Below are 27457 nucleotides of genomic sequence, written 5' to 3'. Positions count from 1 at the left end.
CCGGTTCAAAAACCATGTCAGGTGTCCTATGTGACCTATATGTAGGCCTGGGCAGAGTTCACTGAGTTCCACTCCACAGAATTCCACGGTGTTGATAAAAAACTCTGTGGAATTCCACAGAGGCCGAGTTCCATAAGCCACAGAGTCCTGAATACGCCGATTTTGGAAGCTGGTTCGGACCTGGTATGCCAGGCTAACCCTGCTTAGCACTTCCGAGATCGGACGCATTCAGGAGAGGGTCGTAGGCAGTGAAAGCTGCCGTTTCAGGCCTCTTGTGCATCAGTGTGCACAGTGAGAAAAAAAACAAGGACTTTCCTGGGTTCTCTTCTCTCCCAGGGGGTCCCAGTTGCCAGGAAGCAGCCTGGCTCTCTGCCTGTGCTGACGTCTGCACACTACAGCCCAGTTATGGGCCACACAAGCGCAGACTGTCTGTGCTTGCACTGTGTGGCACATAACTGGGCTGCAGTGCGCATGCGGTGAGCTCCACACCGCTGGCGGGGCTAGCGGAGTTTTGGGCGAACTCCCCACTCCAAGCAGAGCGTGGAGTGCTCAAAACTCCGTTAGCTCTGCCAGCGGAGCGGGGCTCACCACCTACCCCTACACATATGGAATTCAAAGTCTGCAGGGTACTAAAGAGGGGGCAATCTATTTTTTTGTCAGTTTTGACAAGGTAGAGTTCCAATCTATTTCTGGAGGAGGAGAGTCAGGGCTCACCTTTAATAGCTATTCTTATTTTTTTGTAATAGAAGTATGAGTTCGTTTTTTTTGTGAGACTGGAGCTTAGATTTTATAGGCAACATATACTCCTGTAGATAAATTAGTGAAGGTAGAAAAAAGGTCTGGTTCGTCTTTGGGTTTACGTTTAAAGAATATAACCTTGGTCGTTAGAAATTTGTAGAAGTCAAGGTTGTCAAAATTGAATTTATTCAAAATTGCTACGAAAGGAAGTGGTTTAGAAGGGAGGCCGAAGTTTTAGATAAGGGAAGCTTTAATTAGCCCTAACCTTCTTCTGCCCATCTTTGTGATATTATGTTTTACTGTTGATTTTAGGGCTACCATACCATAGAGATGCAAAAGATGCAGTTTTATTTAGCTGTTTAGCTTATTATGTAGTTTACAGATTGCATGAGCAGTAGCTGATATTTTGTCATACCAGGCTGTTCTGAGCAATACACCGATGCCTCAAGCACTTATGTACAACAGTGTGCAATCAGCCAGTGCTGGATAGTAATGACCACGTAAGGGACTGCTTGAAATAGTGACTCCATCACCAGTTACATAGAGTAGTGAACAAGTACAGACCTATTTCTTTTTTCTTATCTTCAATCAACTCTCCATGTAGAGCAAACAATCACTTCAAACAGTACATATAGTTTTTACCCCTTTAATTCGTTTCATGTGTAGTCACCACATCTGTTGCCACATTCGACGCCTGGTGCTGTACAGCAGTCTTACCAGCCATGGATATGCTGCAGTCACCATTACTGGCTATTGCCCATAGGGAGGTGGAGGGCAACACCGGTTTGTCAATAAAGTAGGAAAATTGTGTGTATGTTAACATATTATAATAAAGCATGAGGCTCATAAGAACTGATAAGTGAAAAGGGAAGAGCTCTTGTACTTGGTAGGGGACTTATGATGGTTTCTGAGGAGACATGTATTTCTCAAGCTATCTGATGTTTCTTGTGGTGTTAAGTCAAAGAGAAGTACTGGGGGAGCTGTCTGCACTTCTAGTGAACTGTGCCCATGCTCACTACGAGTGGATAGGTAGTCGTTTGAAACCTTTCCATTCAGACATAATAGACTTGAGGCTGACTCTTATCAGAATATCTAAAAGAAGGATGCTGTCTATTTGGAGATACCGATTATGTGACCTGGAATAGATATCCACAACAATGATAGATAGGTCTGGGATCCAGTTTATATTTAGGATTTGGGTAATGAGTGAGCTAACTTCTTTCCAGAAGCTCTAAGTTCACAGTCTAATGGCATTTGTTCAAGTTCTCCTGTGTTCTCTTTACAGCTCCAACATAAGTCAGAGTTGGAGAGTCCCGGTTCAAAAACCATGTCAGGTGTCCTATGTGACCTATATGTAGGCCTGGGCAGAGTTCACTGAGTTCCACTCCACAGAATTCCACGGTGTTGATAAAAAACTCTGTGGAATTCCACAGAGGCCGAGTTCCATAAGCCACAGAGTCCTGAATACGCCGATTTTGGAAGCTGGTTCGGACCTGGTAAGCCAGGCTAACCCTGCTTAGCACTTCCGAGATCGGACGCATTCAGGAGAGGGTCGTAGGCAGTGAAAGCTGCCGTTTCAGGCCTCTTGTGCATCAGTGTGCACAGTGAGAAAAAAAACAAGGACTTTCCTGGGTTCTCTTCTCTCCCAGGGGGTCCCAGTTGCCAGGAAGCAGCCTGGCTCTCTGCCTGTGCTGACGTCTGCACACTACAGCCCAGTTATGGGCCACACAAGCGCAGACTGTCTGTGCTTGCACTGTGTGGCACATAACTGGGCTGCAGTGCGCATGCGGTGAGCTCCACACCGCTGGCGGGGCTAGCGGAGTTTTGGGCGAACTCCCCACTCCAAGCAGAGCGTGGAGTGCTCAAAACTCCGTTAGCTCTGCCTGCGGAGCGGGGCTCACCGCCTACCCCTACACATATGGAATTCAAAGTCTGCAGGGTACTAAAGAGGGGGCAATCTATTTTTTTGTCAGTTTTGACAAGGTAGAGTTCCAATCTATTTCTGGAGGAGGAGAGTCAGGGCTCACCTTTAATAGCTATTCTTATTTTTTTGTAATAGAAGTATGAGTTCGTTTTTTTTGTGAGACTGGAGCTTAGATTTTATAGGCAACATATACTCCTGTAGATAAATTAGTGAAGGTAGAAAAAAGGTCTGGTTCGTCTTTGGGTTTACGTTTAAAGAATATAACCTTGGTCGTTAGAAATTTGTAGAAGTCAAGGTTGTCAAAATTGAATTTATTCAAAATTGCTGCGAAAGGAAGTGGTTTAGAAGGGAGGCCGAAGTACTAGATAAGGGAAGCTTTAATTAGCCCTAACCTTCTTCTGCCCATCTTTGTGATATTATGTTTTACTGTTGATTTTAGGGCTACCATACCATAGAGATGCAAAAGATGCAGTTTTATTTAGCTGTTTAGCTTATTATGTAGTTTACAGATTGCATGAGCAGTAGCTGATATTTTGTCATACCAGGCTGTTCTGAGCAATACACCGATGCCTCAAGCACTTATGTACAACAGTGTGCAATCAGCCAGTGCTGGATAGTAATGACCACGTAAGGGACTGCTTGAAATAGTGACTCCATCACCAGTTACATAGAGTAGTGAACTTATCGAAAGTACTGTCTTGCACACTTTCTACAATCCAAATATGCTTCTATACTTTTTGGATATAAGGAATTCCTAACCCCTTTTATGGACCCTCTTTCATCTCCTACACTCGTTTTCTTGATGGCTCCTCCCCTGGAAGGAGGAGTCATCAATCCTTATTATGTACTATCAACTTCTGGCTTTGTGAATGGGAGGAGCTCCACCAGCGCGTTCGTGCTCTGTCAGCCTTCCGATATGAAGAAGGGATTCCTGACCATACTCTGTCAGACTTTCCTCCGGTTGAGGAAAGGCATCTTTAGACCTGTTTCATTCACTGAGTGGCAGTGGCTGCCTCTCTCCTAGATGAGGATGCAGAATCGAGGAGCCGCTGTGGGTACTGTCCACATGTCTCTGCATGGAGAGAGGGGAATCTGTCAGCATGTATATGTATTTCCTATCTACCCCTTTCTCTGTCCATTTCTCTCTCCCTCCGACCCCTTCCTTTCGCTCGCTTTCTTTCTGTCTCCTAGTCTCTCTCCACATCTCTCTGTCGCTTGCTCGCCCTGTCACTTTCTGTTTCTCTCGAGCTCTGTGAATCTCTTTCTGCTTATTTCTACAGTCATCTTTTCAGCAATTCTCTCCCTCTCGCTCTCGTTCCTACTCTTTCTCATGATATTATTCTATGTATACCTTTAGACATCTCTGTCCCTTTCTTACTCTCTCCTTTTCCATTTTTCTTTCATTCTCTCGCTGTCAGTCCAATCTCTCTCTCTCTCACGCTTGTTCTCCTGTTGCAAGATATGATTGGGCATGCACTCCGAATACGCCCTTTAGTCCTAGCACATGTGAAGTTATCTGTGGTACACTAAGGAAGAGTTGTGAGTCCACTCATCAGTTTAAGAATTCCAGTGTTTTCTTCGGTTTTGCTTCCTACCCAAAATGCCCTGTCATGTCTAGCTTTGGGGAAACTTCACATTTTTTAACAACAAACAATAAAGTTCTTCTGAGTAGAGAACCATAGCTTTCATTTAATCACCGCTTTTCTTTGAATGTACATTTACATGGATATTTGTGAGGGGGCACGTCTTTTACCCTCTCTGTCCCTCGATCCCCACCGCCTCGCTCTCTGTGGCTCCATTATCTCTACAGTCCTCTCTCTCTCTGTCGCTAATTCTCTGCCACACACACACACACAGGCACGCGCTGTCCTACTGTTTAGATGAGACCTCTGAATTGTACTTTGGTAAGGAATGAACATGAGAAGATTTCTTTACCAGCAACGGATATCAGTGTCTATATCTTTCCACATGAATTCTCGCGTCTCCGGAGACACATTTTTTTCCCTTTGAAATGTACAGTAGTGAAAGAGCTAAAGTTCTGATTGCATCCCACATTCCTTTGAGAGATCACATTTTTTTGTTTGCCTGAGACAATACAACAGGAATGACATAAGTGAATACTATGAATGTAAACGTGAATTTTGAAGAACATTGATGATATTCATGTAAGTGAAATTACAATGACCGAATTACAACAGTATATTCTTCTGCATGTACTGACACTTAAGTGCAAACTCTGAACCATGCAAGGTTTACCCCGACTCATTCTTTATAGAGGGCAAATGGGGGAATGCTACCAAAACAATACGGTTTCCAAAACAAATGATACAATGGGCACAATATATTAAGTTTAAAAAATTGAACCCTCCACCTAACCCTTCGCCAAAATCTCCCAGGGGTGTTTTTGTTTAAGGACTTCATCAGATGTTGAAATATAAATCTGAAATTACAATTTTCTTGCATGCTTTTGCCCGAGAAATGCCTATCATACTTCACAGTGAAACCTGCCATTTTTGGACAGAAAAGACTATCAACTGCGAAAGTGCAAATGTGAGTCCTGCTAGGTAACTCTTGTGGACAAGACATTATAATTCAAACATGGGATCATGTAAGTACAACTTCAAGAGCTTCCAATCATTAAAAGATCAGACTGCATGTAATTGGAGCCTGGGAGTGATTATGACAATTTACTGCCCAGAGCCTAAACCCTGCTATAAACGCCTGATCTCATCATCATAGTTGTATGTGTCTAGGAGAGCAAGCTGGCTGTAAGGGCTGGAGCCAATGGCTGCAGAGTTATTTTGCAACACAAACAGATGACAGACAGAGTGTTGAAACTTTTCAAATACTCACCCCCAGTCACAGATCTGGGTTTAATCCATCGTTCTTTTGCTCACCATGCCACCCCTAGTTTGGACTCAGCCATATACAAATCAGTCTTGACCCTGTTCCCCATGGGAACAGTCCAGCCTAAACTGCCAGTCAAGGTCCCCCCTGAACCAGAAACAAGCATCCTGTGACTAGGTTCAGGATATCACCCTTCATCAACCGGGCTAGCTTAAATCCAGTGGCATGGTGAGCAAGGGACCCACGTCTGGGCATACCCTTCACACTTAGGGCAACTTTAGCAACACAAAAGGATGATGGACGGAGTGTTGAAACTTTTCAAACACTCACCCCCGGTCACAGATCTGGGTTTAATACATTGTTCTTTTGCTCACCATGCCACCCGAGTTTGGACTCAGCCATATGCAAATCAGTCTTGACCCTGTTCCCCATGAGAGCAGTCCAGTCCAAACTGCCAGGCCAGGTCCTCCCTATACCACAAACAAGAATCATAGGACCGGTTTCACTGTATCACCCTTCATCAGCCAGGCAAGCTTGAATCCGGTGGCACGGTGAGCCAGGGACCCACGTCTGGGCATACCCTTCCCACTTATGGCAACTTTAGCAACACAAAAGGATGATGGACGGAGTGTTGAAACTTTTCAAACATGTGGGTCCCGTGCTCACAGCACCACTAGATTCAAGACCGATTTGCATATGGCTGGGTCCAAACTGGGGTGGTGTGGTGAGCAAAGAGCAAAAAAATGATGGATTAAACCCAGATCTTTGCGACTGGAGGTGAATGTCTGAATTCTTCAGCATTCCATCCATCATCTGTTCTTTTTGCATTTGTTGCCCCATGTATGAAGGGAAGCCCAGACTTGGGTCCCATGCTCACTGCGCTACTGGATTCAAGTTAGCTTGGCTGATGAAGGGTGATACCCTGAAACTGGTCCTGGGATGCTTGTTTCTGGTCCAGGGAGGACCTGGCTTGGCAGTTCAGGCTGAACTGATGCCAAGGGGAACAGGGTCAAGACTGATTTGCATGTGGCTGGGTCCAAACTGGGATGGCGTGGTGAGCAACAAAATGATGGATTAAACTGAGATCTTTGCTACTGGGGGTGAATGTCTGCATTGTTCAGCATTCTGTCGATCATCTGTTCTTTTTGCATTTGTCGCCCCAAGTGGGAAGGGTATGCCCAGACATGGGTCCCATGCTCACTGCACCACTGGATTCAAGCTAGCCTGGCTGATGAAGGGTGATATCCTGAAACCGGTCCTGAGATGCTTGTTTCCAGTCCAGGGAGGACGTGCCTTGGCAGTTCGGGCTGAACTGTTCCCATGGGAAACAGGGCCAATACTGATTTGTATGTAGCTGGGTCCAAACTGAGGTGGCGTGGTTAGCAAAAAAAACAATGGATTAAATCCAGATCTTTGCGACTGGGGGTGAATGTCTGCATTGTTCAGCATTCTGTCCATCATCTGTTCTTTTTGCATTTGTTGCCCCAAAGGGGAAGGGTATGCCCAGAATTGGGTCCTGTGCTTACTGCACCACTGGATTCAGGCTAGCCTGGCTGATGAAGGGTGATATCCTGAAACCGGTCCTAGGATGCTTGTTTACAGTCCAGGGAGGACCTGCCTTGGCAGTTCGGGCTGGACTGTTCCCATGGGAAACAGGGTCAAGACCGATTTGTATATGGCTGGGTCCAAACTGGGGTGGTGTGGTGAGCAAAAAAAACGATGGATTAAACCCAGATCTTTGCGACTGGGGGTGAATGTTTGCATTGTTCAGCGTTTCGTCCCTCATCTGTTCTTTTTGCATTTGCAGAGTTATTTAGAGAGACTGGCACTACTCAGTGCCTGTAACCAGTGCCCCAAGGTTTTGCTGATGGATGAGTACTAGGTTATTCATTTGGAGTGCCACATGGCAACAGAATGCAGGTGTCAGCGCTTGGTTACATCCTCTCACGCTGCAAGAGGTGGGTGAGCACTCGGTCTACCCACAGTAGATCGATTCTATTTTTACCACCCTCTTTGTTAATCAGTGGCAAGCAATACTTGGTGAAAATGAAAAATCGATAACCACATTAGAAAGGGCCTTTACGGTACTGTTGCAGGGAATGCTGCTTCTGTCTAATTGCTCTCGAAGAAGAGCTTTCTACAATATAATGAATTTGCTTTTGAAAGATGTATATGTTCGTGAGCACATACGTTTTAATGGGGTTTGCCTCTGGAGGCAGGAAGAAGAGGAAAGAAAATGCCAGTGGTCTAATATCGTCAGTTTTTACTATTTAGGGTGGGAAAATAATTATTTTGAAAGAAGAATCTGTGGCAACCAGGGAGCTCCACTGCACTCCCCCACCTGTGGAATGCGCTGTGTTTTCACCTCTGAATTCTGCTTCTGCCTGGCTTAGCTCATTGCTGTGTTCTTTTGGCCGATGTAATAGGGTCAAATAATGACCAAATGGGATCCACAACACACAGGAACACCTGAAAGCCGATGGTGTTGTGGCCGCACAGCCAAAGGAGTCTGGTCCTTGATATCGGCACATAGTCACATTATGGAAAGTGGGAGAGGAACTAGGCTGTCTCTAGGTTACCCTGACAGAATAGCTGTTTATCGCCCTTCCCTGCTCTTCAGCAGGGGCACCGATATATCTATCTGACTTATAAAACCAGTCCCCGCACAACGCCAGACCACGGCACCTGTCAAAGCCAAAAGGCATTCTATCTTTTTATTATGGACATGCCTCATTTGAAACATTTCAGCAGGATTTTAGTCTATTACACGTGCAACCAGTATATGTTTCACTATGACGAAATCGTCCAGGGCAACGTTATGTTGTATCTGTGTGAAAAAAAGGGAGTATGTGTGCCTTTGTTTATCTCTGTTTGGGTGTGCCTGTGTCAATGTGTGTGTGTGTCAGTTCACGAATGAGTGCGAATAAGCGTCTCTATATTTCTGGGAGATTGGTCTTGTCTCACTCTCTACACGAGTTTGTATATGTGTGAGCCTGGATACGATAGTGTACTTGTGTTTTGGGATGCTTGTGTGCGCGCAAGTGTGAGTTTGTGTATCTGGCTGTAGTTATGCCGTCTCTGTGTGTATGCGAGTGAGTGAGAGAGAGAGATAGAGAGAGAGAGAGAGAGCCTGTGTCTTTGTGTATGTGTGTGTATCTGCATCTTTATGTCTACCGCAACTATATATAGATCTGCATGGGTCACTAAGAATGTTTTTTCTCACGCATTATGTTTAATAAAGGAAACAAAGTGAGCCACTACGAACTTGATTAGTAAGTAAAATATCGTCTCCGTGATATTCATACGGGGTGTTAAACGTAGTGTCACTACGGGAGTCTATTTCAAAACAATATATTAATATAGTTGCAAGGTATATTCTACACACTAAAACACTTCTGCCACTCTTTTTAACTCCATTAGTTTTCATCTATATTTACATAACTTTTGTGGTAGGTGCCAGAAAGCACACAGGTGCACTTAATATGTTTCACATTAAATTCGGTAATTATTAATTGCACATTTCCACCGTAGTTACTAAACATTCGTAACAAGGAGGCTACGGGTCACCTTCTGTTATTAAATATACAATATAATATCTCGGCAGCAATAAAACATATATCAGTAAATACAACTAATACACTAATTCGTTGGCAAATACATCAACAACTTTGTATACTCATTTCACCATTCAGGAAAGAATGAAAGGTGCGGTCGAGGCTCTGGGTTTTTCAAACGCCTGTCTTTTAACTTGCAAGCAGCTTCCTAGTGTGCATGAAAAGGTTGGCTGGTGAGTCCTGTCCCACCAGCAGCACGGCAAAGTGCTATCTTATGTTTAAAATACAGCAAGGAGCACATTACATGTTTTTATTATTGCGGGCACCAAAGTGCCTAATTTCCCACAGCACATATCTAGCCATCACTTTAAATTTAAGGACATGCACTTGGAGTTGAATCATGCGTGACTTACGCATTTTGAAACTGAAGCACGCGTGACTTCCGCGCTGGTATTTACCTGTCTGCAGAGAGTGCCGTTAGGGTGAAGACGGACACGCCGACCGAGGTGAGCTGAATGAAGGCGATGAGCTTGCAGCCCACCCTCCCGAAGAGCCACTTGTCAGCCAGGTAGCGGCTGGCGTCCACGGGGGCGCAGGTCACCAGCAGCAGCAGGTCTCCTAGCGCCAGGCTGGAGATGAACAGGTTCGGGATACTCCGCATGGACTTCACGGTGCAGAAGATTTTGATCAGAGTAATATTACCGATGAGTCCTATCAGGATGATAATACCGTACACGGTAGGGATGGCATACAGGAACCCCGGGTAGAAGGGCTCATCTGTCAGGTTGCTGCACGGGCTGGCGGAGTCGTTGTAAAGTGCAAAGCTGTCCAGCCCCGCGTCTATGAGGATGCATTCCTCTGGAGTCATGGTCCCAAATTCACTTCTCTGGAAAGTGCAACACGTGCCTCCTTTTTCCGGGGAGGAGGTAGCAGTGTGTGCAGCCCGTGCCTTTCTACTTAAAAGTTACCACAGCACGGAAGGTGCCGACAATTCCACCAGCTGCCTGCATTTTGGTGTGCGAGGAAAATCTGTGCCTTAGAGACACGATTAATAAACTTGAAGCCGGGTAAGAGTCACGCAGATTTATTTTCCGCTTCTTCCTCCTTTGGTTTCAAAAAGGCATCAATGAGCGTCAAAGTCAGATAAACTCTAGATTCAAAACTCTTGAAAAACAACATGAAATAATTCTCTTCAGTAAGACAGGCTGGTGTGCAAAAAAGTCAGTCACTTCTCTGGGGCAGACAGAGCCATGACTCTTCGCTCAGGCGCTTGGCTGTGTCCTGTTGGCTGCTGCAGGTGTGTGGTCCGGTTTCCTCCTGTCGCCAGAGCCGCCTGCCGCAGGTTTGAACTTCTCTTCAAAGCCTTCGCGCCGGTAGGTGCAACTCCTTGTACGTCACTGTGCAGCTGCTTCCGCGCGAAGTACTGTGCAAGACCTCGATGTGCTGTGCCGATGCTGGCAGAGCCGCTGCAGCAGCTTCCCAAGTCTGTGGACGACAAGCCCCCTGCTGGACAACTCAGTCACTGTCTTACCGGCATGCTGAGTCTCAGAGTGCCAGCTCCTCTGCCGCGTTAATACGGTATCACCTCCAAACATGGCATCCAAACATTTATATCAATCACGTCAACTCAAAAGGATTTGTTTGGACATCAAATTGTTAAAGAAAAACGCACGGTAAGTATATCTTTTGTAAATTCAAGCGATCCGAATGTTCCTTATGCTTTAATGGTTCCACCTAGTCTTTACTTTCTCCTTAGGTTTATCCGAAAACGTTGTACATATTTCATCATTTCAAAGTTAGTCAAAGCGGGGTTAGAATCTTGCAGTGGATGGCAAGGATGGTTAGTATTGCAGGTGTGTTGTGTTGCCCTTTCATCGTGTTCAAAGGAGGGGTAAATGAGGCAAAGAGTTGAATAATTATGGGGCAAGAAAAGAGAAATTAAGAAGCATAATGCAGCCAGCACATTTTGTGGTGTTATTATTTCATTATTGTGTAATTTTAACCCACAATCATGCAGCAGACTGTACATTATGTGGCAACTGCGGCAAATTCATCATTATTTAAAAATGATGTGGACGAAATGTTACATCATTCCAATGTTCCTGTTTACAACCTATATTAACCACAGCCACTTAAAAATGCAATTCAGCAGCTGTGGCAATGTCCACATCCTCATGGAATAGTCACCAGTGCTTCCATTTTCTTACGATAATGGCATTACTCCGAGTCCTATTCCTTCGCCTTCCTTTTTACCAATGAGGCCTCCCGCCTCCCCTCTAGACCCTCCCTTCCCCTTTCAAAACCCCCCCCCACCCTTATCCCCTCCTGTACAAAAACCAAGCCCAAGCTGCAACTCGGACAGTCCGTACCGGGAGGGTGGGAGGGAACGGAAAAGGAAGGCGAGGGAGTAGGACTAGGAGTAATGCCATTATCGTAAGAAAATGGAAGCATTACCTCCCGTCCCTCCCTCGCCTTCCTTTTAACCAATGAGACATAGCAAGAAAACACACAGGAGACGGACATCGAGTTGCAAGACCTTTATTTAATATCCTGCACCAAGAACATCCCAAACATTATCTCATAGAGGATAAGACCCGGTGACCTAACACCGACTCCAAACTACCCAAGTCCGACAGCCTATAATGACGCACAAACGTCGAAGGAGAAGCCCAAGTGGCGGCCCTGCAAATTTCCACCACGGAAGTCCCCTGAAGCTCCGCCACCGTAGCCGCCATGCCTCTGGTAGATCTCCCCTGAATCCCTTGAGGAGGAACCACCTCTTTCAAGGAATAGGCCAACAGAATTAAAGATCGAACCCACCGACTCAAGGAAGCCGTGGAAGGTTTCTCACCTTTGCGAGCCGGACCAAAATTAACAAACAGTGAATCCCCTTTACGAAAAGGAGCCACCACCCGCAGATACTCTAACAAAACCCTGCGCACATCCAACGAATGCAAACGGACCTCCTCCCTTGAGGAGGGATTCGGACAAAATGAAGGAAGGATGACCTCCTGCCGGGAATGGAACGAAGAATTGACTTTAGGAATAAAGGAAGGTACCGGAACCAGAACCACCCGATCGTGAAAAATCTTACAAAAAGGAAAGGAACAAGCCAATGCCCCCAATTCCCCCAACCGACGAGCCGAAGTAATGGCTACCAAAAAGAATGTCTTCAAAGATAGATGGCGCAAATCACAGTCCCCCAAAGGTTCAAAAGGGGGCTCCGTCAACACATCCAAAACCAAGGACAGATCCCATGAAGGAAAAGAACGTACCGGGCGAGGAAATAAATTAACAAGCCCTTGAAAAAATCTCGGCATCAAGCGCCCTTCATCCTGAAGATTACGCCATGGTCCTCTGAATGCCTGAATAGCCGCCCACTGCACCCGAAGAGATGCCACTGACAACCCTAAATGAGCACCGTCCTGCAGGAACTGCATCACCTCAAAGATAGAAGCGCAGGTAGGATCTAACTCACGACTTAAGCACCATGACGAAAACACCTTCCACTGTCTACCATAAGAAAGCAAAGTGGAACGTCTCCTCGAAGCCAGCAATGTAGAACTCAAAGCTACCGGCACCCCCAGACCTGTCAATCCCCGTCGTTCAACTTCCAGGCCGTCAAGTGTAACCTTCTCAATGACCCCAATGGGAGGCAGGGAAACTCCAGGGGAGACGGACAAAGAGGCAGAGGCCACATCCTCCCGTCCGCCATCAGCCTCAACAAGGGGAACCAATTCGCCCTCGGCCAAAGTGGCGCAATTAGGACAACCCTGGACCCCAGATCCCTCACACGTAACAGAAACGCCCTGAGTAGTTGAAAAGGAGGGAACGCATACAAAAGGCCCTGCGGCCAAGGACATGACATCCCGTCCACCTCCCATGCTTGGGGACATCGAAACCGGGAGCAGAAGCGATCCACTTTCGCATTCCCTACTGACGCAAACACATCCAGCACTGGAAGACCCCAAAGCCGAACCAGATGCTGAAACAGAGACTTCCGGAGAGAGAAAAGTTGAGAGGAAGGAATCACTCTGCTCAGCCGATCCGCCCGAACATTCACCACCCCCCGAATGTACGTAGCCCTGAGAGAAGGAACCCACTCCTGAGCCCACACAAAAATCTCCCTGACTAGATTGAACAGAGCCCTTGACCTGGTCCCTCCTTGCCGATTGACATAAGCCTTGGCCACTAAGTTGTCTGTGCGAACCAGAACCGCCGAACCCCTCAGGGAATCCTGAAAATGGACCAGAGCCAGGAATACTGCCCTCAATTCGCGCCAATTCGACGACCGACTCGCCTCCCGAGGGGACCAAAACCCCTGAATCTGAGCCGACCCCATCCATGCCCCCCAACCGGAGAGGCTGGCATCCGTCGTCACCACCACGGGTCTCAGAGGCGATAAAGAAACCCCTATCCTCAGGTGGTCTGCATCCAACCACCATTGCAACTCTCTGTGAATCAATCCGGACCCTGGAACCCTGTCCTTCAGAGAACCGGACCCTGGTGTCCACCTTCTCAAGAACCATGTCATCAAGCACAGGAGATGGAAACGTGCCCAAGGAACCAGAAATATCACCGACGCCAAATGACCCTGCAGACGCAACCATAGAAGAGCTCGGGGAGCAGACCGCAACAATACCTTCTTTACCAAAGCCTGTAGGACACCCAGCCGTTTTTCTGACACAGTCACCAACCCAAGAAGAGTCTGAAACCGAGCTCCCAGAAAAACCAGATCCTGGGACGGCACTAAGTCTGATTTCTCCCAATTGATTAAAAACCCGTGGTTTTGCAGGACCCCCAGAACATGGACCACCTGCTTCTGCAAAAGGTCTCGTGATTGGGCATGAATCAAAATGTCGTCTGGATAAGGATGCAGAAATACCCCTTCTGAATGAAGCAAAGCCACTAGAGGAGCCAGCACCTTTGTGAAAATTCGAGGAGAAGATTTTAGACCGAAAGGCAGAACGCAAAACTGATAATGGTCCTGACCCACAGCAAACCTCAGGAACTTTTGAGAGGATCTTGCCACCGGTACGTGTAGGTAAGCATCCTGCAGATCCAGTGACACCAGAAAGTCCCCGTGTCTGACAAATGGAAAAATAGTCTGAATGGACAGCATGCGGAAATGCACTGTCCTGATCCAGGTATTCACCTCCTTTAGATTGAGCACCGGCCGAAATCCCCCTGAAACTTTCTGCACAAGAAACAAGACCGAATAAGTGCCCTGACCCCGCTCGTCTAGCGGAACGTGGGAAATGGCCCCCTTGACCAGTAAGTCCCGCACTCCGTCCAATAATGCTCTTCTCCGTGACCCCTCTGAAGGCAGAGGTGTGGGACGTACCCCTGAATCTGGAGGAACCACCACAAAATCTATGACATAACCATTGGCCACAATGTCTAGTACCCAATGATCGTTTACACTGTCCTTCCAAGCCGAAAGAAAGTGACTCAGTCTTCCCCCAACCGGCCCTCTGCCAGGCCCACAGTGATTGTCAGGACCCCTTCTTGAAACCACCCCGGGTCGCAGGAGCAGACTTCTTAGGTGAAAAACGCGGCTGAAAACGCCGTTTCCTAAATGAAAAGGATTTAGCATCCCTAGTAGGAGAAGATCTGGAATGTTTCTTCCACCCTTTACCCGAAGAAGAACCCCCTTTATAAGGTAAGGCATGCTTCCGTTCCTTAAAAGCCTTGGAAAGCATGGATGGCAATTGTTCTCCAAACAAGGTACGACCTTCAAACGGCAGTCTCAACAAGGCCGCCTTTTCCCCCGGATCAGCCTTCCAGGAACGCAACCAGAGGGACCTACGAGCCCCAATCAAAGACCCAGATGCCAGAGCCGAAGTACGGACCACATCCGAAGACACATCAGCCAACAATCTGGCCTGCTGCTCCATACCAGCCAGGAGCTCCGAACATTCCGCCCCTTCCTGTACAGCCACTGCCAGTTTATCAAAGTCTTGAACCAACGACTGTGACGCATAAGCAGAATAAATCCCTGCCCTCAGCGCCAGATTTTCCGCAGCAAAAGCCCTCTTAAGACCCGAATCCACTTTACGGTCAGTGGCATCCGTAGGCACACAATCCTCCGGATTGACTGCCGTTTTGCCAATCAGAGTAGCCAAAATAGAGTCCAGGCGTACTGAAGGAGGCAAAACCTCCTCACCCTCAAGTAAGTAAAGTTTCTGAAGGAATCGTGGAACCTGAGCCTTATCCACATCCTTCCACTCACGAAACACCATCTCCCTCACAGGTCCCTGAAAAGGCATGGCAAACTTTGAAGGTGTCTTATATTGAGGAAATAAATGAGAATCCGAGTCTGCAGGTTGAAACACTGGGAAACCCAAATTGTCCCGAACATGTGCCATCACTTCCCACATATCTTCTCTGGAAACATATTTCCCCCCAGATGACGTCGATGGGGCCTCATCCTCACTCTCCGATGAGGATTTCCTAGCTGCTACCGATGAATGCGCACATTTAGACTGACCAGTCCTGGCCACGCCTGCTTGTAGTGCCCTGGTCACCGCCACCTCAATCATATCCTGAACCTCCTCTCTGGACATGAAGGGAGTACCCCTGCTAGGCACCTGTGAGTTCTCAGGAGTAGTAATGCTAGCCTCACCCCCCTCCTCCTCCGAGGAAGAAGAGACAATCCTACGTCTCTTTGCTGGAACTTTAGGCATGGTAAACAAATAATCACTGACTTGAACCCCAAAAAACTACCCTCTATATAGGCACCTGGTCCTCCCCCCAATCAGGGCTCCACCAATCCCTAAAGAGGTCACCTATTTCATCAAAATACATAAAAACCACGGGCCGAACGCCCGTCCTACCTGAGAGCATCTCAGAGTTGAAGTCCCTCGGTTCCCCGCGGCTCCGCGGCGCTGAAACCCGGAAATCAACGTCCCAGCCACAGAGGGCCGGCTGACCCCGTCAGCCGGCCTCCAGGACACGCCTCTCGAGCAACCATGCTGCTCGTTCAAGACGCGACCCAGCCGTAGCACTCCTCGCGGAGCTCCGCGTCCCGAGGAGTGCCTCCATCGACGACCTCCAGGCCCCGCCGTGCAGGTAAGAAAGGGAAAGAAAACCGTCTAGCGTGGGCTAGACAAAAGAACAGGAGGGGATAAGGGTGGGGGGGGTTTTTGAAAGGGGAAGGGAGGGTCTAGAGGGGAGGCGGGAGGCCTCATTGGTTAAAAGGAAGGCGAGGGAGGGACGGGAGGTAATGCTTTATATAACCCATCATCTGCTACACATAGTGCAGATTCCAAAAATGTTTGCAGATCAAGCAAACAATCCTTTTGTAGAACTGTGCAGACCTGTTAAAACTCTGTGTCAGACACCTTTACTGGTCAAATTTCAGAAAGGGATATAGTAAACAATGAAGATATGCAATTTTTCCCTTTGATGGTGCCAGTATCCACAATGGATCAACTAGGAAAAGGGCTTCTTGCCTGCAGCAGGATATCAAAAATCCTGAATATTTACATGAGGTTTAAAGTGAGTGGAAATAATTATTTCTCCTAGGTCATAAGCAAATTTTGTTTCACAGTTCATACTAATTCATGATTACACTGCATACACTGTTCTCAAATCAGGAGTTATTTTCAGAAAGTACGCAGGATACAATTCAAAGAAAATGCAAATTTATACCCGCAGAATTATTCCTACAATTGCAGTAAATTTAACATAGTTCTGGTATTCTCAAAAAGTCCAGGAGCGTTTATGGGAACCGGTGACAGTTGTAGATTCCTGGTAATACTTACATGCATAAGTATTTATGCATGATTAAATGTAGCAAGTGTTTACTTGTGCCTCGATTAATTCACTGAAAAATAGTTTTCCACATGGAAAAAATCTCTGTTTTACACCCCTCTTCACTCGCACGCTTGCTACAGATTTACTTCTGCATCTTGGTGAGCAAACATTTTCTAAAAATCCCCCTTAAACCGAGATTACAGATTATTCTTTTTGTTCAGATCTTGCATCTCCTGTTAAAGACATATGGTAACTTTTGCTGCATATCTACGGCATTATTAATCTGAATCGATATTGGATTATTGCCTTGAGTAAAAACATTCTATTTTTTTTTTTTGTCAGGTTTGTTTCATCGCACTTTCCTTGGACACATTATGAAGAGATGGGACCAGTGTGCTAACAATATGTGAGCCGGTGACCCCTACATATGCACTTTGCATTAACGGTAACAATATTTAGGGCCAGATGTACAAAGCAATTTTGCGGTCCCAAAGTGTGAAATTTGCTTTTTGCAACTGCAAAATGGCCTTCTTTGATGTACTATCCCTAATTTGCAAGTCGATATCCTGTTACCGACTTGCAAAATGTGGATTGCAACACGAAATTAGGAAGGGGCATTCCAAAGGAGTTCCTTCCTAATTGCGACTTCCAGGCCCATGTATGTTTGTTTTGCGAATGTGGTTGCAAAATAATTGCAGTAACCAATTTCAAATTGGTGGTAAGCCATTCGCAAACTGGAAGGGACCCCTTCCCCGTTGTGAATGGGGGGCGCCAACATTTTTTCAGAGCTGGCAGTGGTCCCACAGACCACTGCCTACTCTGAAAAAAGGAAACTGAAATGTTGTATTGTTATTTTTTAAATACATCCTGTTTTCCTTCAAGGAAAACAGGCTCATTTTAAAAAACTGCTTTATTTAAAAAGCAGTAACAGGCATGGTGGTTTGCTGCCCCAGCAGGCCACCATCCCTGTAAGTGTGGCCATTTTCAATTGGTTGCAAATTCAAACCTGTCTCATTAATGTTAATGAGACAGGTCCCTTTCGACCCATTTGTGAATCACAAACAATGTGGTTGACACTGTTGTACATTTTGCTTTGCAACTTACCATTTGTGATTCTCAAAAAATTGCAAATTGTGAGTCGCAAAACAAAATGGTCGCACATCAGGCCCTTAGTATTTCACTGTTGGGAAGTGCGATTGTCAATCACTTTCACAATGCCTATCCAGTCTCGTATAACAGTTTTTTTTTATCATGCTGGTTTTAAGGCTGGTGGAAGGGCTTCAGTTTTTTTTATTTTGGGTACTTCTTTTCAGAGCTCCCCTGATTTGGGAAGGCCAACTCAATCCCCTGAAAGTAAATATTCTTATTTTTAGGATTACACCATGCTCGTAGTTGTGAATATTGGTAAAATAATTTGTGATTGTAAATTCGTATTTGGGAATACCAAGCACAAATTTGCACCCATAATCGAACATTTGATTCACCTATCTTCAACATGGGTGTGTACATTTCATTTTAATCAGCGACTGAGAGTGTAGAAAAATTACCACCTTTATTGATGATTTTGAACGCCAGGTGCCTTGAATCTTAAATAGCCCCCTCACTGAGGCACTCCTCATAAATGCGTAATGCACAGTACTGATAATACTGGCTTGCACAGATGCTTCTTAAATGAAAATGGTGTTTCCAGGTGCGTAATAGCATGACCACTTTGAGCTAGGTACTACCTTTGATGCTGCACTGCTTCGTATAAAAACATCTTAGTGATCCATTGTGTACATCCCCTATTCTTGGTTAACACTATGGGGGTCATTCTGACGTTGGCGGTAAAAGGCCCATACCGCCGGTCAGAACTCCGCCATACTACCGCCGCGGCCGCGGTAAACCGCCACGGTCATTCTGACCACCAACTGTGAATCCGCCAAAAACCCAACATCCAAGGAAGGCCGCCTCATCAGCGGGCCGCGGAAAACTGGAGATGACCAAACCTCCACCGCCACGCCAACACAAACACGCCCATGCCATTCTGACCCACCAATCCACGCGGCGGTCTTTCAACCGCGGTATTCCATTGGCGGTACACACCGCCGCGCTCAAAATACACACACACCTCCAAAACACTGCCACATTGGGCAATTTGAAATACACACACCTGACACACATACCAACAACACTTCCACACATCCATACAACTATAAAACACACACCCACATCACCCACAAACCCCTACGACCGAAGATCAGAGACGAAGGAGAGAGAGACACATCACAGAATAGAGAGCTACATCACACAGAGGCACACTACACCATCACACACACCACATAGAAGCACAAAGCACCACACACCAACACACTCATCACCATATACACCACCCCACACCTCATCCACACCACCCCATGGCACCCCAAAGGCACCCACGCTTTTCGGACCAAGAACTCCGGGTCATGGTGGAGGAAATCATAAGAGTTGAACCGCAGCTCTTTGGCTCACAGGTGCAGCACACCACTATAGCCAGGAAGGCGGAGCTATGGCAGCGAATCGTGGACAGGGTCAACGCGGTGGGACAGCATCCCAGAAATCGAGACGACATCCGCAAACGCTGGAACGACTTAAGGGGAAAGGTGCGCTCGATGGTCTCGCGACACAACATCGCAGTGCAGAAGACTGGCGGGGGACCCCCACCCACTCCACCCGAATTCACAGCATGGGAGCAAGAGGTACTAAACATCCTGCATCCTGATGGCCTCGCTGGAGTACACGGAGGAATGGACTCTGGTAAGTACAATCTCAACTACTTCACACCCCCCCCAGCATGCTAACCCCCACCACCACCCTCACCCCCAACCCCCCATCACACATCCTCCCTGAGAATGTCTCTCCAGCACAACCCACCCAACACCAACCCCTGCATGCCACCACAAACTATGGACACCCATCACCCAAGCATGACCACTGCACATACCCCCCCCCAAAACACCCCCACAACACCTCCCCCAAGGGAATGGCAGCACTGGGGGACAAGGGCACCAATCAATGGCACGCAATAGCACACACAGAAACAATAACCATACTCTCTTACCCCATGCAGGACCCGAACGCCAACACACCGGCCAGGAGGGTCCAGAAATGTCCATCCCCCCCCCGGAAGAGGCCCCCAGTGATGACAGCAGCTCTGTTGACCTGGAACCTGATGACCAGCCCGGACCATCGGGGACCTCTGGACAGTCGGTTCCCCACACACAGGCCACAGCAGACCCAACCCCCTCTGGGACCAACAGCACAGCTCCCACCCAGCGGGCCCATGCCTCTGTCTCTAGGACAGGTCAATCAGCGGTGTGTCTGCCACTACAGGGCACCCAGGCTAACCCACCACCCCAACAACAACAGGGACCTGGGGGCAGTGGTAGTGGGCACACCGTCCAGGGGACAGAGGCCGGGGGAAACAGGGCAACTCGGAGGGCTGCTGTGCGACGGGGGGGGGAGAGGCCCAGGGAACCCACTCTCCAAGAGGCCCTCACCACCATCATGGCAGCCTACCACCACTCCCAAGAGACGATGGCGACGGTACTGGCCAGGTTCCAGGAGATCCAGGCACAGCAGGAGGAACGCTACATGGGGTTCACCAATCAACTCACCAACATCTCTACCGCTATGGGGAGCATAGTCCAGGCCCTCAACCGGATAGAAGACACGTTGCGGGACCATGTGGCACCACACAGGGCCCCTGTCACTAGCCAGGAACAGCCTACCACCTCCGCCGGCGCTAGTGGACAGGAGGCCCCACCACAACGACAGGCCACCAGAACCCCACCTCCTGCTGAAGAATAACCACCCCGCAAGAGGAGCCTGAGATCCAAAAAATCGACAGAGTAGGATGTCAAGACCCCCGCCAGCATGAGACACCCCCTGAAGTCATCCCACTGCCCCACATTGCCACCCTGTCCAACCTTGAACTGCCCCTGCTCCATCCTTCCACAGGCATATGGACAATGCACCTTTGAGACTGAGAACTGGACTCTGCCATGGCCATTACTCCACCCCCACCCATCACCGTGTTTATATCATGTACCATTATCTAGCACAAAAAATAAATCACTCAATGCACTGAAATCAAACAGGAGTCAGGCTGTATTATTTACAAATGTATAACACATTACCGATCAATTATGTTCTGTTAACTTTGTGCTGAACACATACCGAGATCAATAAGCATTAGTCCATGGGCTAACCAAGCAGTAGTCACGGAGTGGGTCATACAGCACTGCAAAGGGAAGGGAAAATCAAACATCAGTTTAAAAGAACTGGGGGGTCATAGACAAAGTTGAGAAGCAGGAAGCTTGCAGGAAAAGTAAAATGGCGTGGGTGATTCTTACCTGTGTGCTACTGAAAATACTGTTGGATAACTCTGTCCCTGTTGTCTGTGTCGTCCTCTGAGTCTTCCTCCTCTTCACTCTCCGCAGGCTCCACAGCTGCTTCAACACCACCATCTGGACCATCCTCCTGCAGGAAAGGCACCTGACGTCGCAATGCCAGATTGTGAAGCATACAGCAGGCCACGATGATCTGGCACACCTTCTTTGGTGAGTACATCAGGGATCCCCCTGTCATATGCAGGCACCTAAATCTGGCCTTCAGGAGCCCAAAGGTCCTTTCTATGATCCTCCTAGTTCGCCCATGGGCCTCATTGTACCGTTCCTCAGCCCTGGTCCGGGGATTCCTCACTGGGGTCAATAGCCAAGGCAGGTTGGGGTAACCAGAGTCACCTATTAGCCACACACGTTGTCTCTGTAGCTGTTCCATCACATAAGGGATGCTGCTATTACGCATCACATACGCGTCATGCACTGACCCAGGGAAAATGGCATTCACATGGGAGATGTACTGGTCAGCCAAACAGACCACCTGGACGTTCATAGAATGGTAACTTTTCCTGTTTCTGTACACCTGCTCATCGTCTTTTGGGGGGACTTAGGCTACATGGGTTCCATAAATGGCACCAATGATGTTGGGAATATGTCCAAGGGCATAAAAATCACCCTTCACAGTGGCCAAATCAACCTCCTCAGGGAATATATTGTAACTCCGCATGTGTTTCGTCAGGGCAGACAACACTCTAGACAAAACTTTGGAAAACATAGGCTGAGACATTCCAGATGACATGGCCACTGTTGTCTGGAATGAGCCACTTGCAAGAAAATGGAGGACTGACAGAACCTGCACCAGAGGGGGAATTCCTGTGGGTTGGCGGATGGGGGACATCAGGGCTGGCTCCAGCTGGGCACACAGTTCATGGATAGTGCACGGTCAAGTCGGTATCGTAGTATGATATGGCGCTCTTCCATTGTCGACAGGTCCACCAGCGGTCAGTACACGCGAGGATTCATCCTTCTCCTCGCAAGTCCCAGCGGACGGTGCCTAGGAATGACAACATGGAGCACAGAGTCAAGCCAATCACTGGTACGTTCACCACAGCTTGCATAGCACACGGTTATCTATGTTTTGAAAGGCGTGTATGTGTGGCAATGCAAGGCCTAGGCCTGTGTGTCGCAGTAGAAATTATGCCATGTGGGCCCTTGAAATGGCGGCTGCCTGACCTGTGAAGTGGGACAATGGGATGTGAGGTCAATGCGCTGGCGGAGCACACCGTGGCGGTAGGCGGTCGAAGACCGCTACACGGAGCCGCATTGGTTTACATTGAAGCCTATGGGTTTCAGGAGCCAATGACGAGGTGCGCCGGCGGTAGCGGTACGCACCGCCGCGGGCGTGACCGCCATTTTCTATCTGCCTAATCACTCGAGACCTGATCATCCACAGGAGAGGACCTATACTGCAAGTGCTGCTGTGACCTCGGTCTGGAAGTGACAATGGCTGCTGAGACTGGGGAAAGGGCCCCTGCCTTCACGTCTGAAGAGTTGGAGAAGCTCGTGGATGGGGTCCTCCCCCAGTATGCGTTACTCTACAGTCCTCCAGACCAACAGGTAAGTACACCGGGTGCACATGGAATGGGCGATGCCTGTGTGGAGTGGGGTGGAAGTAAGTTGGTGGGGTGGGGGGCGAATGAGGAGTGCAACGCACGACAGATGAGAGCATGTGTCATATGGCAAGGTTGGGGAGGGGGGGCCAATCACATCTAACATGCAGTAAGTTGATGAATGTTTCCTTTCCACCCTGTACATGTCACATAGGTCAGCGCCCATCAGAAAGTCGAGATTTGGCGTGCCATCGCCAATGAAGTCCGGGCCCTGGGGGTCCACGTCAGACGGGGCACCCACTGCCACAAGAGGTGGGAGGACATCCGCCGCGGAAACCGGAAGACCGCCGAGTCACTGCTGGGGATGGCCTCCCAACCTAGGAGGGGTGCCAGTCGTACCCTGACCCCCCTGATGTCCCGAATCCTGGCGGTGGCCTACCCTGATTTGGATGGGCGCTTGAGAGCATCACAGCAGACACAAGGGGGTGAGTATCAGCACATTCTGCTATCTTTCTGCGCAGTGGAGGCGTCTGGGTGGGGGAGGAGGGTTGTGGGTGACATTAGGCCAGGGCGCTTTCTGTAGTGTAGTCCTCTCCCTTAGGCATGGCCCTGTGCTCCCGGCCCCCACCTCTGTAGGGTGACAAGTACAGCTATTGATGGTCCAGCCTCACACATCTGCGCGTTTGTCCTCTCTTGACCTGTTGTCTTAGTCAGAAGTACTGAGTAGTGTACCCCGAATGCGCGGCTTAGTGCATGAGGCTCCTGTGTCTGTCCTCTCCGCCAACGGTGTTGACATTGCATGCACTCAACCTGGTCTTCTTTTTTCTCCCCCCACCCTTCTTCTTCATCTTCTTGTGCATGTGTGCATTAGCATCATCAGGCGGAGGAGATTTGGCATCGGCGCACGAGGGAGCTGCAAGTCACAAGGCCCCGGTGGGCCCAGGAACAGACACCGAGGGCACCAGTGATCCGGAGGGCGAGGGGAGAACCACAACGGGGACCGGTGGTGAGAGCAGCGACACAGACACGTCCTCGGATGGGTGCTCCCTAGCGGTGGCGGAAACATCCGGGACCTCCGCCTCTACAGGTACAGCCGCCACCCAGCGCACCAGCCCCGCCCTCCCTGCAGCCCCTCAGCCTACGCTCCGTGCCCGCTCGCCCAGGAAGGCGGGCGTCTCCTTCGCCCCAGGCACCTCAGCCCCTGCCCCTGTCACCCCTGCTGCCCTCAGTGCGGAGCTCATTGACCTTGTGAGGACGCTCATTGTTGGGCAGACTACCCTTTTGAATGCCATCCAGGGGGTAGAAAGGGAGGTGCATCGGAGCAATGCCTACCTGGAGGGCATTCATTCGGGTCAGGCTGCCCATCAACGATCGTTCACTGCTCTGGCCTCAGCACTGACGGCAGCCATTGTCCCTGTTTCCAGCCTCCCTCTTCTGACTGCCTCCAGCCTGTCTCTGTCTCCTGTTCCTCAGCCTATCCCATCCACACCATCTGACCAGCCTGCACACACCTCAACACCCAAGGGCAGCTCATCCAGACACAAGCACCACAGATCCCACAAACACTCACCCAAGCAACACCCAGATGCAGACATTCCAACAGTCACTGCCACCCCTGTGTCCCCCTCCTCGTCGTCTCCCTCCTCCCTCCCTGTGACGTCTACACTCACACCTGCATGCACACCAACATCAGCCAGTGCTTCCATCACCACCACACCCTCCTGTACAGTCCGCACGCGTGCAGTCACCACCCCCACTGCCATTTACACGTCCCCTGTGTCCTCTCCCACTGTGTCTGTCACCCCCTCTTCCAAGACACACAAACGCAGGCAGCCACCCACCCAACAGCCATCCACCTCACGACAGCCTACAGCACCAGCACCTTCACCCAATGACAGCACACCTGACTCTCCTACAACCACATCCTCTTCCTCCACTCCCATCACCACTTTTCCTACCCTTTACCTTGGCCCTAAAAAACTTTTCCTGGCTAATCTTGACCTCTTTCCCTCCGATGACCTACCCCCTCCATCTGCAAAGAGTCCCAAGAGCACCACAGCCACCACCAGCCCAGCTTCGGGTGTCACTGTTGTGCATGGGTTCTGGAGTCCACCCTTTGCCAGCAGTGACACCTCAATCAGCAGCAAGGACACATCCAGCCCCCCCCCCCGGCAAGAGGACAGGAAACACAAGGGCCGCCGTGCGAGGACTGACACGGCTGCCCCCAAGGAGCAAACTTCGCCCACTTCACCAGCCACATCATCTAGGGGAGGCAAGGGCCCGAGAGCCCCATCTAAGGAGCGTAAGGGCAGCAGGGCGGAGAAGTCAGGCAGCAGGAGCGCGGAGCAGGTGGGCCCCACATGCCACATCCCAGCTGGAAAGGAGGACACCAAAGGGCCCAGGACTCCGTCCCCGAAGGGTCCAGAAGCATCACGGTCGGAGGGCGACTGAGCAGGGAGTCCAGGCCAGGTCTGGCTCCCTTGACCTACTGGATGTGCACCGCTGAACAGGGCCCGCCGTGCAGAAGAGCACTGCTGAACAGGGCCCGCCGTGAAGATAGGCACCGCTGAACAGGGCCCGCCGTGGAGAAGAGCACCGCTGAACAGGGCCCGCCGTGAAGATAGGCACCGCTGAACAGGGCCCGCCGTGAAGATAGGCACCGCTGAACAGGGCCCGCCGTGGAGAAGAGCACCGCTGAACAGGGCCCGCCGTGAAGATAGGCACCGCTGAACAGGGCCCCGCCGTGAAGATAGGCACCGCTGAACAGGGCCCCGCCGTGGAGAAGAGCACCGCTGAACAGGGCCCGCCGTGAAGATAGGCACCGCTGAACAGGGCCCCACCGTGAAGATAGGCACCGCTGAACAGGGCCCGCCGTGGAGAAGAGCACCGCTGAACAGGGCCCGCCGTGAAGATAGGCACCGCTGAACAGGGCCCCGCCGTGAAGATAGGCACCGCTGAACAGGGCCCGCCGTGAAGATAGGCACCGCTGAACAGGGCCCCGCCGTGAAGATAGGCACCGCTGAACAGGGCCCGCCGTGGAGAAGAGCACCGCTGAACAGGGCCCGCCGTGAAGATAGGCACAGCTGAACAGGGCCCGCCGTGGAGAAGAGCACCGCTGAACAGGGCCCGCCGTGAAGATAGGCACCGCTGAACAGGGCCCCGCCGTGAAGATAGGCAACGCTGAACAGGGCCCGCCGTGGAGAAGAGCACCGCTGAACAGGGCCCGCCGTAGAGAAGAGCACCGCTGAACAGGGCCCCGCCGTGCAGAAGAGCACCGCTCCGCTGGGCCCCGCCCTCTCAAGCACCGCTCCGCTGGGCCCCGCCGTCTCAAGCACTGCTCCGCTGGGCCCTTCCTCTCAAGCACCGCTCCGCTGGGCCCCGCCGTCTCAAGCACCGCTCCGCTGGGCCCTTCCTCTCAAGCACCGCTCCGCTGGGCCCCGCCGTCTCAAGCACCGCTCCACTGGGCCCTTCCTCTCAAGCACCGCTCCGCTGGGCCCTTCCTCTCAAGCACCGCTCCGCAGGGCCCCGCCGTCTCAAGCACCGCTCCGCTGGGCCCTTCCTCTCAAGCACCGCTCCGCTGGGCCCCGCCGTCTCAAGCACTGCTCCGCTGGGCCCTTCCTCTCAAGCACCGCTCCGCTGGGCCCCGCCGTCTCAAGCACCGCTCCGCTGGGCCCTTCCTCTCAAGCACCGCTCCGCTGGGCCCTTCCTCTCAAGCACCGCTCCGCTGGGCCCCGCCGTCTCAAGCACCGCTCCGCTGGGCCCTTCCTCTCAAGCACCGCTTCGCTGGGCCCCGCCGTCTCAAGCACCGCTCCGCTGGGCCCTTCCTCTCAAGCACCGCTCCGCTGGGCCCTTCCTCTCAAGTACCGCTCCGCTGGGCCCCGCCGTCTCAAGCACCGCTCCGCTGGGCCCTTCCTCTCAAGCACCGCTCCGCTGGGCCCTTCCTCTCAAGCACCGCTCCGCTGGGCCCCGCCGTCTCAAGCACCGCTCCGCTGGGCCCTTCCTCTCAAGCACTGTTTATGGTTCACTGTGCCCACCATGCCTCCTCCTTGAGCAGTGGACACTGTCATCCACCAGATGGACTGTGGCTTTGCACTCCCCAGGATGGTGAAGTGGGCAACCCACCCACTGTAGAGACTTGAGAGACTGTGGCTTTGCACTCCCCAGGATGGTGAAGTGGGCAACCCACCCACTGTAGAGACTTGAGAGACTGTGGCTTTGCACTCCCCAGGATGGTGAAGTGGCCAACCCACCCACTGTAGAGACTTGAGAGACTGTGGCTTTGCACTCCCCAGGATGGTGAAGTGGGCAACCCACCCACTGTAGAGACTTGAGAGACTGTGGCTTTGCACTCCCCAGGATACATCAATGGGCATGGTGGCCCCTTCGTGGATCTGGCGTCGTGGACTCATGTGGCTGTGGTGCCTCCCCCTTCCCTTCCCCCTGAGGTGCCTGTAATTTTTTCATCAGATGCCCCTGCAGTGTTCTCTCCAAAGGACTCAGGTCTCCTGTGTGGGCTTTGCCCTTGTGTCGCTACACTGTAGCCCACGGACTGTTCCATTTAACTTACATGTACAGGACTAATTGCCTCGGTTCTCCATGGCAGTGTATATAGTATCATTTTGTTATGGATATTTTGCATAGTTGACCGCTCCATATCAGAGTCTA

The 27457-nt window shown here is 50.1% G+C and overlaps 1 protein-coding gene across 1 annotated transcript in view; it reads right to left on the bottom strand.

Annotated features, from left to right (window-relative positions):
- Positions 1 to 10592, bottom strand: part of GRPR (gastrin releasing peptide receptor) — a 396762-nt gene extending 386170 nt beyond the window's left edge. Inside the window, exon 1 of the mRNA XM_069203171.1 lies at positions 9522 to 10592. Coding sequence (XP_069059272.1) covers positions 9522 to 9931 — 410 coding nt within the window. The 5' untranslated portion in view covers positions 9932 to 10592. The remainder of the gene's footprint in view (positions 1 to 9521) is intronic.
- Between the last annotated feature and the right edge of the window lie 16865 nt (positions 10593 to 27457).

This window comes from Pleurodeles waltl, chromosome 8 (genome assembly GCF_031143425.1).
Source record: "Pleurodeles waltl isolate 20211129_DDA chromosome 8, aPleWal1.hap1.20221129, whole genome shotgun sequence".
NCBI lineage: Eukaryota > Metazoa > Chordata > Amphibia > Caudata > Salamandridae > Pleurodeles > Pleurodeles waltl.
This window is presented reverse-complemented; position numbering and strand designations above follow the sequence as displayed.